Here is a 17,038-nt window from a genome sequence, read left to right on the forward strand (position 1 = left end):
ATATGCATTACTAGGCACCAAGGGGAACATACTTATGAAATTTGAGAACGATCCCTTCAGTACTTTCTCAGAAATAGCGATAACAAACTTCAATTGTCAAAATCCAAGATGGCTGCCTGACGGCCATCTTGTTTTCCGATCGGTCCCAAGATGCTATATGCATAACAAGGCACCAAGAGGAACCTACATATGAAATTTGAGAAAGATCCCTTCAGTACTTTCTCAGAAATAGCGATAACAAACTTCAATGGTCAAAATCCAAGATGGCTGCCTGTCGGCCATGTTGTTTTCCGATCAATCCCAAAATGCAATATGCATAACTAGGCACCAAGGGGAACCTACATATGAAATTTGAGAAAGATCCCTTCAGTACTTTCTCAGAAATAGCGATAACAAACTTCAATGGTCAAAATCCAAGATGGCTGCCTGTCGGCCATGTTGTTTTCCGATCGGGCCCAAAATGCAATATGCATAACTAGGCACCAAGGGGAACCTACATATGAAATTTGAGAAAGATCCCTTTGGTACTTTCTCAGAAATAGCGATAACAAACTTCAATGGTCAAAATCCAAGATGGCTGCCTGTCGGCCATGTTGTTTTCCGATCGGTCCCAAAATGCAATATGCATAACTACGCACCAAGGGGAACCTACATATGAAATTTGAGAAAGATCCCTTCAGTACTTTCTCAGAAATAGCGATAACAAACTTCAATGGTCAAAATCCAAGATGGCTGCCTGTCGGCCATGTTGTTTTCCGATCGGTCCCAAAATGGAATATGCATAACTAGGCACCAAGGGGAACCTACATATGAAATTTGAGAAAGATCCCTTCAGTACTTTCTGAGGATTAGCGATAACAAGAATTGTTTACGGACGGACGGACGGACGGAGGGAGGGACGGACGGACGGACGGACGACGGACCACGGACGCAGGGCGATTTGAATAGCCCACCATCTGATGATGGTGGGCTAAAAAAAACCTGGGCCTGTTCAACTTTGGCAGTTCAACATTTAACCTCTGTCCTCTGTGACCTTTCAGATGGGTCAATCCTATTCATTTGAACACACTATACAGTATAAACAATTGCATAATATTAACAAAAACATTGCACACATATTGCTGAAAACATTTGGTTTCCAAGAGACTAATACAATGTATATGAAATACTTATACAACAAAAGGTTCCCATTTGAAAATTAATTACAATTCAACATAAAAGAAAGCGGAAAAAAATACTGTCAACTTGTGCACTCACTACAGTGAAAACTTCTGGGTTTGTGTCACACTAGTGATAAAGCAAACCTAAGCTAGAAACATGTACAATTACGCACCTGCATAAATACCAATCAAAACTCCAAAAATTAGAGAATAGAATAAAAATATCAAGAAAAGCAATGTAATAAACAAGATTCTTATGAAAATAGACAATTTTTTTAAGTTCTCTGTAACAGTAATAATAAAACACAATACGTTCACCCTATGTTTGGTTGTGGTACAGACAACACACGAGGACTGTTCATACAAGTTTACTCGAGTTGTAGAGATATCTTGACACAGGTGGAAGTGATCTCTTGAAAAGTGTTACTGAGCTAGCTAGAAAAGAGTAGCAGTGTTTATTAAAGAAAAAGAGTGCCAGTACTTGTGTTCACCAAGAGTTCTGGTGCTCACTGGAGAAGAGAGCGACAGTGTTCACCAAGAGTTCTGGTGCTCACTGGAGAAGAGAGCGACAGTGTTCACCAAGAGTTCCGGTGTTCACTGGAGAAGAGAGCGACAGTGTTCACCAAGAGTTCCGGTGTTCACTGGAGAAGAGAGCGACAGTGTTCACCAAGAGTTCCGGTGCTCACTGGAGAAGAGAGCGACAGTGTTCACCAAGAGTTCCGGTGCTCACTGGAGAAGAGAGCGACAGTGCTGACAACAGAGAAGGATACCAGGGTTAACTAGATGAAATAGTGCAAGTCGAGGAAATGATTTAATAGTACTAAATGATAGTAGTACTAATATGTGCTAAACTTGGCAATAGTACAAATTTTGTATTCAACACAAACAAAACACATAGGATTATAATTGTACTTTAATTTGTTAACTATGCTACACAACAATGAACATAAATTAATGGAAGACATACCAGACATGATCCAACTTTAAAGGACGACATTCAAGACACGATCCAACTTCGATGGACGACATACCGGACATTATACAACTTTAATGGACGACATACCGGACATGAAAAAACTTTAATGGACGAGATACCGGACATGATCCAACTTTAATGGACGACATACCGGACATGAAACAACTTTAATGGATGACATACTGGACATGATCCAACTTTAATGGACGAGATACCGGATATGATCCAACTTTAATGGATAAGATACCGGACATGATACAACTTTAATGGACGACATACCGGACATGATCCAGCTTTAATGGACAACATACTGGACATGATCCAACTTTAATGGACGACATACTGGACATGATACAACTTTAATGGACGACATACCGGACATGATACAACTTTAATGGAAGACATACCGGACATGATCCAACTTTAATGGACGACATAGCGGACATGATCCAACTTTAAGGGACGACATACCGGACATGATCCAAATTTAAGGGACGACATACTGGACATGATCCAACTTTACTGGACGACATACCGGACATGATACAACTTTAATGGACGACATACCGGACACTAAAACAACTTCAATGGACGACATACCGGACATGATCCAACTTTAATGGACGACATACCGGACATGATCCAACTTTAATTGACGACATACCGGACATGATACAACTTTAATGGACGACATACTGGACATGATCCAACTTTACTGGACGACATACTGGACATGATCCAACTTTACTGGATGACATACTGGACATGATCCAACTTTACTGGACGACATACTGGACATGATCCAACTTTACTGGACGACATACTGGACATGATCCAACTTTACTGGACGACATACCGGACATGATCCAACTTTACTGGACGACATACTGGACATGATTCAACTTTACTGGACGACATACCGGACATGATCCAACTTTACTGGACGACATACTGGACATGATCCAACTTTACTGGACGACATACTGGACATGATTCAACTTTACTGGACGACATACCGGACATGATCCAACTTTAAGGGACGACATACCGGACATGATCCAAATTTAAGGGACGACATACTGGACATGATCCAACTTTACTGGACGACATAACGGACATGATCCAACTTTAATGGACGACATACCGGACATGATCCAACTTTAATTGACGACATACCGGACATGATACAACTTTAATGGACGACATACTGGACATAATCCAACTTTAATGGTCAACATCATGGTTCAACTTTAATGGACGACATACTGGACATGATCCAACTTTACTGGACGATATACTGGACATGATCCAACTTTACTGGACGACATACTGGACATGATCCAACTTTACTGGACGACATACTGGACATGATCCAACTTTACTGGACGACATACCGGACATGATCCAACTTTAATGGACGACATACTGGACATGATCCAACTTTAATGGACGACATACCGGACGTGAAACAACTTTAATGGATGACATACCGGACATGATACAACTTTGATGGACGACATACTGGACATGATCCAACTTTAATGGACGACATACTGGACATAATCCAACTTTAATGGTCAACATCATGGTTCAACTTTAATGGACATACCGGACATGATCCAACTTTAATGGTCAACATCCAAACTTATTTTAAGACTTAAAAGGATGAAAAACAGGACTAGATCAACTTTGATGGGTGATGTATATAAATTGTCTAGTGTACTAATACAACCACTGGTGGTGGAATTTTCAGGTAACCCCGATACATTTAAAACACTTTTGAATAATCCACAACTATATATAAAGTGTATAAGAATTTCAATAACAACAGCATCAGTTTGTAAACAGAAACCTTCTGTATATATATATAATATATATAAATAAAAGTATAATAACAGCAACAATCTATAACAATAATATATACCTCAAAACGATACAAATAAATAAATGAATAATGAAAGGCTCCTGTATAAAATTTAAGCAGAATATAATTTATCTGACTTCTAGTTATGACAGAGCACCTATAACAGTTTCTGTAAGCATGGAAATTCACGCTAAATATATAGATGTATGTGAAGATCATCGCCATGAAAATTTCCCCTAATATTATTTGTGATGTTTGTGGTATTTGTAAAATAGATGCAATTTCTTTAAATACAAATGTACATTAATAGCGGAAATAAACCACACTCATAGAGTTTACCTGATGTTCTCGTGAAATTAAAACCCCACCAAAACAACCATGTTTACAGTATCCAATTTCTGATATAGTCACACTGATAGTTGTTTTTTGTGGTTCTCACTGGACATCAAAATTAATATATAAATATAACAATATCTTTACTACATGTTAAGGAATTGTAAAATTGTCAACAACACAGCATACATGTACTCTAGAGCTGTATAGTATCAAAACAACAAAATAGTCTTATATATCATCAATTATGTTTGTGTTCTTGGTCTACTGTAATGTTAGCCTAGTATTTCAACCATTTGAGAACTGTTTTGTGTCCTTTTAGGGCAGAAAAAGACTAAAATGTTTATACCATCAAACACCGAAAAAATATACCATTTATGAAACCGTAAAACCATTTCAAATGAGATATTGTAATAGAATAATCCACTGCTCGAATCAGAGAATGTAACTGTCTTCCGGATCTATATAATGAGGTCAAAAAATAAATGCAGTCTACTTGTTCTTGAAGAAAAATTAATATATAATATGTGACCTGCTTATGTTCCTCTTAGAAACAAAACATGTATCCTACCTAAGCACTGCCTAGGTACTCTCCACCTACATATCTGTAGCTACTCTGTTGTAGCGGAATAGCATTTGATTATACATGTACTAAATTTGTCAAAGTGTCAAATGCTTTTCGGCTGTTCACCCTAACTTTACATACAATGTGTTTTGTCTCCACAGAGAATACATCAAGCCTCTCTGTTCTCTCAGGACAAAATACACAATTGTGTCTGTCCTAGACAACAACACAAAAAAAACAGCTTATCTGCTCTTACCAATGCAATCTCTGTTGCGGCAACCATTTCTGTGAAGTTCACACCATCATTTGGACACGGAGATGATGTTTGTGGGAGATAGACCAGGTGAAATGTTGGCTGACGTGACTATGTTTACCTGGTCATCATACTTCTGTGCCTCCAGTTTTAGTTTATCGTGGTAGGACACAGAGAGGACGGCATTCGGATTGACGTAGTCCTGTGACGTCGCAGTACGACTGGTGTTATATGTGGTCGTTATGTTACCGCTACCGTAGTACTGGTATAATGACTGGGTGTCCAGGAAGAGCCCAAAAGTGTCATTGCGATCCACACCATTTTGTTTTGTTGACATGGAAGGGTTAAAAAATGCTGCTGTTGAAAAAGGGTCATGCGATGTGTTGCGCCCTCCAACTGTAGAATCGTAGTCATAGAGTGTGGAGGCGTGAGGCATCTGTATCGACTGGTAGGGAAATGCATTGTTGGACTGATCTGTGGAAACAATCGGAATAAGTATGTCTAACATAACCACTCATATACTGGAAGACATGTTACAACTTCAAACAACCAATCAGAACTCGAGAAAACAGAAAATATATATCAAAAGTTAAATATGCGAGATTGACGTCTCTGTCAGTTTAAACGATCCCATTCTGATCAACAGGAAAGAGTACATTTTTAATTAGTCAAACATTTTCCACATCTCTGCACAATGTATTAAGGCAGTCGATAAATATTCATATGTATTCTGTAACAATATAAAAACAAGAGGCCCATAGGCCCTACACAGATAGTTGATTTCTTTTAACCATGACCATCAAAAAATGACAAAAAACATCAAGCATACAGATTTAAGACTAAAGAGCATTCAATTCCTGTAACTTTGAGTCTAAACCAAAGAAACTAGAGACATTTTTAGGACATCTATTTACTTATAAAATGTTGAGAATGTCTGATGTTAACAGACATGTGACAGATTACGCAAAACACACAAAAGACAATGCACAATCAAGGACGAAAGATGTTAGGAATACTTGAAGGTCACTCGAAACTTCATCCCAGGTGAGCACTTGACTATGTACTGACTGCTTACCTAGACTAGTGGTTTCCTGTCTTGAAATCCTGATGTTTTCAAATGAAGGGAGAGCTTGTATCGGGGACGGGCACATACTCTGAAGGTCAGACAGAGGCTGTGGGACAGAACCTCTTGTTCGGTTTTGTTTCATTTAAAGTCTTGTTTAACTCTGTAATCAGATCCCATCAAATTTACAGTCAACTGTGGAACAATGAACAGTATGGTCACTAATTATTTATATCAAATATAGGCTATAATGGTCAACCACTCATATTTATTTATATGAAACATGCCTAAGTATTTTTTACACTAAATTATGACCACATATTTAACACTAATTTATCAACTTATAAGCAATTACACATAATTTTGCACAATTCTTAATGACTTTAGATTATATAGATAAAAGGAAGAAAACAGCCTGGCCATTTACAGTCACCCATTAAATGTAAAATAATATGCCAAAAATGCACTTTTTCATATACCAGGAACTGTACAGTAGGTCAACATGTACAATTTGTAGGTCACAGCGACCTATATGTATTTTTGGTACATGATAGACTGCTTCACCTTAAAGGTCAACCACAGACCCTCACCTTGTCTGTCAATACACCTAATGTACAATCTAGATTAGAAACTTTATTGAAATCAGGTCATTTCACGAGGCTGATGGAGTTCCTAACCTAGTTTGTATATTAGGTGTATTGAGACGAATCTAGTGGCTGTGGGTCAACCATATATCTTACGTAATTTCCAAAACCTTACCTCTCTTCAGAGAGCTTGGTTCTGTTTCTCCGATAGAAAAGTTGAATGACCCAGGAGAGTCTGTTTTTGGTACAGAACTATCAAATCCAGTTCTGTAAAATAAATTCTATTGCTCGGAGAATAAAAAATATATATATATATATATACCGGGGTATGTACAACTGTAAGAATATACATTGTGACATGCACCTATTTCAGTCAAAGAAGATATGTTGCTCATATGTTTTTCAAAATAGTTGGTTATTGCAAGTTTGAAAACCCAACCCACTGCACCTGTAAGTTATTTTTATCAATATCCAGGGACAGTACAATATGGGAGGTAACTCTGACTCTGTGGTTGATGTACAACTTTCAAACAAGCATTTTAATAATAACGGATATAAATCTAAAAGCAATGCACACGCTGTACTATTATCATATCATACACTCCTGTACATTTTATCATAATGAATTATTACATGCTGTACTATTATCATATCATACACTCCTGTACATTTTATCATAATGAATTATTACATGCTGTACTATTATCATATCATACACTCCTGTACATTTTATCATAATGAATTATTACACGCTGTACTATTATCATATCATACACTCCTGTACATTTTATCATAATGAACTATAACATGCTGTACTATTATCATATCATACACTCCTGTACATTTTATCATAATGAATTATAACATGCTGTACTATTATCATATCATACACTCCTGTACATTTTATCATAATGAACTATAACATGCTGTACTATTATCATATCATACACTCCTGTACATTTTATCATAATGAACTATAACATGCTGTACTATTATCATATCATACACTCCTGTACATTTTATCATAATGAACTATAACATGCTGTACTATTATCATATCATACACTCCTGTACATTTTATCATAATGAACTATAACATGCTGTACTATTATCATATCATACACTCCTGTACATTTTATCATAATGAATTATTACACGCTGTACTATTATCATATCATACACTCCTGTACATTTTATCATAATGAACTATAACATGCTGTACTATTATCATATCATACACTCCTGTACATTTTATCATAATGAACTATAACATGCTGTACTATTATCATATCATACACTCCTGTACATTTTATCATAATGAATTATAACATGCTGTACTATTATCATATCATACACTCCTGTACATTTTATCATAATGAATTATTACATGCTGTACTATTATCATATCATACACTCCTGTACATTTTATCATAATGAATTATTACATGCTGTACTATTATCATATCATACACTCCTGTACATTTTATCATAATGAATTATAACATGCTGTACTATTATCATATCATACACTCCTGTACATTTTATCATAATGAATTATAACATGCTGTACTATTATCATATCATACACTCCTGTACATTTTATCATAATGAATTATCACATGCTGTACTATTATCATATCATACACTCCTGTACATTTTATCATAATGAATTATAAGCGTTTTTAAAATTATATGCGTGCATGAGCTTAATTTTCATAACATATATGTGAGAGAGTGAAGTCACTGAGCGGTCTTGGTCCTCCGCTACCTCCAGTCAAACTTAATTTGAAATTACTAGTGGAATAAACAAAAGTCCATGTAACTGTGTTACTGTTTCACTTGTGCAGAGATAATACTTTAAATATTAGTAAGCTTCCAAAAGTAAATAAGAATGATCTTACTTATCTGATTCTACAGTTGATGACACAAGGTTGGCGGAGGGAGATTCTGAAAACTGTGAACCTCGTTTGTTCTTTTTGGAAGTTGATCCTTTTGGCCGTCCGACTGAGGGAGAGATGTCTTTACCCAGAACATCTACAATCTACAACAACAAATTGACTGGGAATTGTATATCTTTGTAGCAGTATTGAGAAGAAATTATATAAACCTACTTTTTAATGACAAATATGTGACAGTAAATTCTCAAACTTGAGCTATCACCATCAATCAAAACAGCTGGGACCTTTATATACATGTATCATAAATATATCTCAATTTCAATTCAAGTTTAACACATTGAAAATACAGATATTTTGCCTGTGAAATTGACCAGATTATGATTGTACAACTATGTGCATATAATTCCACAACATCTTACCATTATTGATCCACCACATAAGGTGAAATGCTTTTTTATAAAGAATACAATGTTTAAAGTGTTTAAAGGGGAAATCTAACTTACTCTTCCTTAATGAAAAACTTGCTGTATTAGGAAGTATCACTGTCTATATTACAGAGTTGTCAGAGAATTAGTTTTCTAAAATGCAGGTCACTGTCAGCAGGTCTACAACTGTATACCAGTAGAAAGATACTGTTACAAGGAACACACATCATGTCAAATACGAAAGCCCTATCTCGTACAGTTGATATACTGTGGCCAAGGTTAAAGTTTTTTTTTTAAGTAGGTCAAAGGTCATGATCAAGGTCTGCAGGTCAGCAATTGTAGTACCAATGAAAAGATCTTGTCACAAGGAACACACATGTCAACTACCTAGGTTGTATCCTTATTAGTATTGACACAACACTATGCTATAAAAACTTTTACCTGAAAAATATGTAGTCTATAGATGCTGAACCTAAGGAGGCAATAGCTCTCCTAGCTGGAGCTATAGATGACCATTCAATGATGGGCTTTTTATATTTCTGGGAATGTTCCAGCATTTCAAGTCATCTTATGAAAACACTTTCCAGTTTAAAACAGGTGTGTTGTTTAATTGAAACAAAAGTATGTTGAATTTTGCTTTGTTGATCTTCAATTCATCATGAAATTGACAAAAGCAAGATTCAATCCTGAAATATACCTGTGTTTGGAATTGTTGAGGAAGCACTGCATTTACAATCTTAAGATAGTCCACACACAGTTCCAGGATGGATGCCATGTCAGTTTTCCGGCCCCTTATGTAAGGAAGTAGGACCCGTAGCTGGTCACAACTGTCTTTGATACGTTCTCTATTGATAAAGACATATTTTGTGTACATAACAATCTCTGTATTTTTAACACCATCTTGACAATGAAATAAAGTATTCTTATGATAAATTGTTCTCTTGGCCACCCAATAAATTTCATTTTAGCTGTAAAAGATTTTTTAACCAGTTGGGCACCACAGATGGCATACTTTGAACTTTTGAACCTGAAGTCCATGGACATCACAATAATCAGCAAGCAAAGAGTCGAGCAAGATTCTTGAATTTTGAACCTTCAAGAATCTCTATTAGGCATCAATTTCTTTGTTACCTCAAGATGGGGAAAACTAAATTCCACTTAGTACATATAATGTATTACAGTTGCTACTTATATAATACTAATAAATAACCTGCCCCAGCTTTCTGGTTACATGAAGGCATGCCTTATGACAAAATCTTGTCAGTGCAGTTTAAAGCTAAACCAGTGGATCACAAACTTAAAAGACATTTGACTCGTATTTTAATTTGATTTATGATCAGTGAACATTTTCCCAGAAGTGAAGTGTACATCACAACCCTGCTTACCTCCTCAGCTTTTCTTTTGTTGTATGATCAGCAACAATGGATTGTTGTCTTCGTTCACTGACTGGTGCCTGCAGACTAGTCAGTCCGGAGAGTGCACAACTGACCTGTTCTGGGGTCATCTGAGGAGTGGACACCAAAGAATCAATGCCACTGTCCAGGGACAAGCTGTATTGAAAGGTAAAGGAAAGATAGTAGTAATAATCTGTTCATCATTTAAGACAAGGAGGCCAATTAGTATTTGGATTTATAATAGAAATGCCATAAACGCCAGACTATTCAGACTTTTCGGCAAATCACAGCCCCCACCCCTCCTGAATGTAGGTCAAAGGTCAAAATCTAGGTAAGAGTAGGAATGATGTTTTAGTGACATTAGTGTATGAGTGATGAGATACAGCACAAATAATTAAACCTAAAGTGTTGAAGGAAGGATGGACAGACATATGTTACATTATATAGTCCTCACTAGTTCTTGTTAGGGGGCCATTGCTTTGTGATAATAGTAGTATCAATTTTCTTCAATATTCACATCCTGTAGATATGACGTTGTTGATAATCACCAATAAGTTACATGTATATATTTACATTCCTAATGTGGTTTGCTGATATGAACATACCAAGTGAAAACTACAAACATATGACCATGAATACACTATGAAAACTGTATGAAAACATTGTCTCTCGTGCAAATCACCCGATTAATCGGGTCATATTAATACACCATCGACAGTAAGACAGGGAGAGTAGCTTCCCTTGGATCGATAACGTTGGTACGAGATAAGTGTTAAAAATATTGAATAATTGTATTTAATATTATTTTTACTTTAATACTTCTTTCTTTTTGCTTTATACAAAATTAAACAAAAAAGAACGGAAAATGCGGAACGACATTAAAACCATGGCGTGGTGCATAGGCGGGATCTCCCGGCTGTTCTAATAATTTGGCGTTTCGTCGTATACATGACAAATTTTTCTTTTTAATAAAATTTCTCGTTTTCTCGATATAAATTTTTTAAATCAAGGTTATGTAAATATATGAATCGAATAGATTTTTTTAATTTCCATTGCGGCTATGAATACCAGTAGCTAGCTACATATCTTCCGAGGCACGCTACCGCGTGCCACAGGATATGTAGCTAGCTACTGGTATTCATAGCCGCAATGAAAATTTAAAAAATCTATTCAATCCATATATGTATATATGTAAGCTATAAATTGTTGGCCTTTGATTGGACTAAATAAAAGCAAAGTTAGCTGGGGCTCACAGAGATATACTCCAACCCTAATCAATAAAGTAAATCTGTCCAGGGGTTCATGAGATATATCCCCTACATGAGATTTTCTGTGATACCTGAAGTGTGAACTGTCATCCGAGGCTGAGGCTGGAGTTGCTGGAGTAACTGGGGTGTCAGGGGTCATAGGGGTCAAAGGTGTAGCAGGGGTCGTCGGCATGGAGATGATATGGCTATCCAAGTCTTTCAGACAGCCAGATTCTTCTGTAATTACACTTATGAAATCAGCAAGAAATTTTTATAGTGGAGCTTTAACTGATGTACAGACATTTAAACAGTAAATCTACATAACTGACAGCACTTGCCAATTATGAAATGGTGGCAGTTAAAAAGTTTAGAATGCACATTGAGGAAGGCACGTACAGAATTGTGACAGAAGCAAATAGGGACAGTTGAAAAATGTTTGTGATAAAGGCGTCATTAAAATGAAAATTAAAACCTCACGTTCAACCTAATTTTATCAGTTATTTTATTTGTGAATCATAAATAAGCTTCCCAATAGGCCTGTATCACTCACCTGTTCAGCAGCTTGTCAGTAGACTATCAACACCAAATTAAATTATGTTTAAGTGGTACATGTGTCAAATAAGGTCTAGAAATCGTAGACATACATGTATTATAATTTATGGTGTGAATATGAACTTGATCTGCCTAAGGGGGTCGAGTTCATGAGTTATCGGAATGATTTAATATTTCAATATCGAGAAACATATAGTTTCATATATAGCACACGTGACTTTGAAAGTAATTCAAAGTTGTTCATTTGAACAAATTTAGTAGCCCTTCATTCCAGTGTGCTACTGGCCCAATATCACCAAGACTTCTTGGTTATAAAGAAGTTGTTTGAATCATTCAGGCAGATTAGCACTAATTAAAAATAAATCACTTGCAGGAACGCTTTTGGATACATGTACATCGAGTGAAACAATTTCGCAAATTAGCTGCACCCAGTTCCTACCTGCCACTAGTTCCACTGACGTCCATTTTGAGTACTTCTGTCGGATTGTCTGTGTGGACACTGGCTGGATAACTACCTCATCTATACCATGAAGCCGCAGGTCAACTGTAACGCAAGTAATAAATTGTATGTAACGGAGATGTTTCCTAGATCATGCTAATCATACATGTGCAATTTGATAAGATCCTTTCAGTGCTTTCTGAGAAATTAGGAACATTTTCATTGCCAACATCAATCTTTTATTGTCATTTTATTAAAGATGGCTGCCTGTCGATCACATTGTTCTTCTGTAAAGTTTTGATATTAAATATGCACAAAAAGTACAAAGAGAGAAAAGACATACTAAAGAAAGGGTTCCCTAATTTGGGTTATTCTGTTGCCCTTCAATGATAAGCTTAGCTTTTTGCAGGAAGATACTTCAAGGTCAGCTTCATATGGGAAGCTGTTCAAAATTTGAAAACATCTTTGTTGGGGCCTCATTGAAATTAAGAGGGCAAAGTTGGGTTGGTATAGTAAAAATGACAATCTTATTCATACAAATCTAATCTTGGCAGGGAAAAATCACATTTTGTAGAAGCATAAAGTTTCAAAAATTCAGTTGAACAAATTAATGTCTAGAAATCAAAATGTAGGTCACAGTGAACTAGTTTTACTTCTGGGTTTCTTAGGTCAATAAATCATTTCAAAACTGAAAAAAAAATTCTTAGGACTTCTTTTTAATTCTGAAATCAACATTGAGAAATCAAAGACCAAGGGAAAATTGTCAAAATGCAAGTACTTTTTACCAGGATATTTTGGAAAAAATTAACAAAACTTCAGGATTTTCACATACTGCCCTGAAATTCAAGCACTTTTCAAGGCTATAGCATGCCAAACATGGCTATATGGTACTAGACATATTGGGAATGGCACTAAGAAATCAGGATATTTAACAAACTTACCAGCAGAAGGGCTAGTAGAAACTCCAATTAATACTGTTCCTCTGTTGCATTTGCTGGCATATCTATTTATATAATAAGGTAGTTTGTTAATGTGTGCTGGAGACATGTTATTGAAATATCACTCATAAATTAAACAGTGCCATTTGACTCTTGTAATTACACTGCACATTAATTACTACAAAGTATCAAACTAATCTCAGTTTTATCCACAACTAGATGCCCGGCCTATTGGCCTGTATTGCTCCCTAATGTTACTATAATCCAACTCGGCTGTACTTAAATGTAGAAATTATAGCCCCTTCTCAAAATGTTTTATCATTCATGTGAGTCCAAAACTTATACCCCTTCTTTCTTCTCTATAAGTATGTGATAAGCTAAATGTCATGGTTCAAATTATAAGCCTCTTGATATCTTTAGCAGAAATTCTACACCCTGTGACTTGAAAGTGTGTCAAGGTCATTCATTTCAACAAACATACTAGCCTTCTAGGCTTCTACCTCTTTGTGCCATGTCCAGCATGGCCAGGTAAAGCTGTTATCACAGAAGGTATTTTGGTTATTCAGATGTTATTTAATGGACAGTCAGATGAAATATGCTGACCATATCATTACCATGCTGCTTTGAGACAATATAAAAGGCATTTTATGAAATATTGTTTCAGCTAACAGTCATATAATTTCTTAAAGTATAAAATATCAGGAAGATGTATTTAAATCAAAAATAGATCATACAAGCTCAATGGCCTATTTTTGTTTTATATTTTGAACTGCAATATTAATCTCAAAGGGAAGTGAAATTACACTTCTAAAAGTTCTAGTAAATTTGAAATTGAAAACTGACAACCGATGGTTACCAAGGAATGAATATTCTATAATTCTGTTTATTTGGTATCACCTGATTGACGTGGTGAGACTGAGGATGTCTTGACCAGCCGGCATGGTCATTAGGAGCCAGATGAGGAGATAACTCCTGTTATTACACATCTCAAAGGCATCTTCCTGACTACAGGTGAGTATCTGGTGGTCAGTGGTCAGACAGGAGATCTGGCTGTACAAGATGGAGTTGTCTGGCTCACTGCCCACCACAAGGGATAGGTGACATCCCTCTGGGGTCTGTAAGTTGTAACATAAACCATGTATGACGTACATGTAAAAGGAGAAATATGTCAGAGAGACCCAGCAAGTATCAATCAAGTGACCAGATTAATTTATTTGAATCGGGTATTCATAATATATTTTGAGTTTCAGACCATCAGGAAAAGGGCCAATTCTATTTCCCAGTTTTTAGGTATCCCGAGACGAATCTCAAGTGACCTATTGTAATTGCTTTCAATTAAAAGTTGGAAGGCAGATCACACGCTGTTGCGATCACGAGCAGAATCTCTTCATACAACCATTGAAATCAAACTTAGCCATTTGTTTGTAAACACCTTAACATCTTCTCGTTTTGACTTCTTCCTTGTTTGACGACCCATTACTTAACGACTGTGAGCAGAAGGCGTGATCGTGCACATGCAGAAACCCGACTGATGTCTGTCCTCGATTCCGGACACGGGCGCATTCGGTGGTGAACATGCATGCGTAGTGAAATCTTGCGCGTCTTGATCGCTGGTGCTCCGTGGTCCAAATACATAAAATACTGCAGTACTATTTGGTTCTGGTAAAAAATAGCACTAAAACAAATAAGTGCGCATGCTTTTATTAATTACTTTAGACTTTCATGGTCACGTCTCTGTCCTAAAATACTGAGGTCTACCTTACATAACCGGGTATATCATGTACGTGCATCATTTCTCAAAGTCGTCTAATTGACAGCAGTTTGGAAATGTGACATGTTCACTTGTGTCACCCTGCATTCTGAAAGTCTGATGTCCGAAGTCACAATATCCTGACAGTTCAGCAATATGCCTTTTACGTGTATATTATATGTAGATCGTAAAAAAAATACAAAAAAAAAAAAATCTTTCCTTACGAAATTTATTTTGTTTATTTTTAAGCCTACATACAAAACAAAATAACAAATAAAAATTACCTCGCCTTCCGACTTTTATGTATATTTTCAGATTGTATGCAATTTAAATATTGGTGAAACTATAGGTTAGACAGTTCTCTAAACGTAATGAAAAGGTAAAATACCCCTCCATAAATTGTTACAGAAAAAGTTAAATTGGTTGAAATTCGTTTATGATAATATTAACATAAAACGTTAATAATTAGGTTATTTCCGACGTGTCACACATTGGACGATTATGCTAACTTACCCGGACCTTGACGAGAAAGTGCAGCACGGAACATTCATGGAAAATATGTAGCGGAGTGAAAAATGTTAAACGTTTAAATAATTTAGTAGCTTCTCAACCCGACAGAATACAGACGATGTTGATGTCTACAAAACGTAAAAAAAAAAAAAAAAAAAAAAATATTGGGCGATTGGGAGTCATTCGTACGTATTATACATGGACAATCTGGTTTACATACAATATCTAAGTCCATGGTTTTCCCTTATCCAATGATCAGGATGAATGTTTTATGTAATGTAATTACTCAGGTCCCAATCTAATTAAAATCAGACTTGTAATTTCCACTCCTCTACGATACTTTACGATACTCTACAAAACAAGAGATCTTGTATTGCAGTGTATCGTAGAATAACTTACAAGTCTAATTTAAATTAGATTGACTCAGGTCCAAAACTGAGAGGGAAGTTTTTGTTGTGAATATGTCACAAAACAAAAACCATTATTCAGTCATGACATCGTTTGATATACAAGATTCGTCCGTGGTCTATCCGTAAAACGTCCTTTTCGATTTTTTTTTATCTGTGTTTCTAAAATTTCTTCAATTTTATATGCAGGTTCCTTTTGGTTCCTGGTTGAGCGTGTTGAATTTAGAGAACTTGTGACTGACTGGAAAATAAAATGGTCCCTATCGGCCATTTTGAATTTTGACTGTTGAAGTTTCTCGTTATTTCTCGGGCAGTTTTTCATGGACCGTTTCTGAAGTACATCTGTACATCATATGAAGTTTCCCTTGGTCCTTGTTGTATCCAATCAATTTTGAAATTGATCGGAAGACAAAATGACTGACAGGTTGCCATTTGGTATCGCTATTTATCATTAAGTTTTTGAAGGGATTTCCTATGTTCCTTTTGGTCCCTTATTGTGCATATTGAAATGACCTTCACAATAAAATGAACGACAACCATATTATATTTAATACTATGAAGTTTGTTATTGCTACTTCTCAAAAAAAAAAAAAAATCAATGAATCTTTCTCAGATATCATTGGTAAATGTCCCGGTTGTTAAATGTTTTAAAAAGAAGGAAAAGATGAAATAGTAGAGAA

The 17,038-nt window shown here is 35.9% G+C and overlaps 1 protein-coding gene across 1 annotated transcript; it reads right to left on the minus strand.

The window, feature by feature from the left end:
- Nucleotides 1-978: 978 nt before the first annotated feature.
- On the minus strand, nucleotides 979-15,245 carry LOC117321948. The gene is made up of 11 exons (XM_033876582.1): nucleotides 15,124-15,245; nucleotides 14,589-14,806; nucleotides 13,695-13,756; nucleotides 12,754-12,858; nucleotides 11,855-11,999; nucleotides 10,507-10,671; nucleotides 9,819-9,966; nucleotides 8,700-8,839; nucleotides 6,974-7,065; nucleotides 6,227-6,377; nucleotides 979-5,625 (listed from the first exon to the last, which is right to left on the minus strand). Exons 1-10 carry the CDS (start codon nucleotides 15,166-15,168, stop codon nucleotides 6,313-6,315), a joined length of 1,185 nt encoding a protein of 394 aa, XP_033732473.1. The 5' UTR covers nucleotides 15,169-15,245; the 3' UTR covers nucleotides 979-5,625; nucleotides 6,227-6,312.
- Between the last annotated feature and the right edge of the window lie 1,793 nt (nucleotides 15,246-17,038).

This window comes from Pecten maximus, chromosome 2 (genome assembly GCF_902652985.1).
Source record: "Pecten maximus chromosome 2, xPecMax1.1, whole genome shotgun sequence".
Classification (NCBI taxonomy): Eukaryota; Metazoa; Mollusca; class Bivalvia; order Pectinida; family Pectinidae; genus Pecten; species Pecten maximus.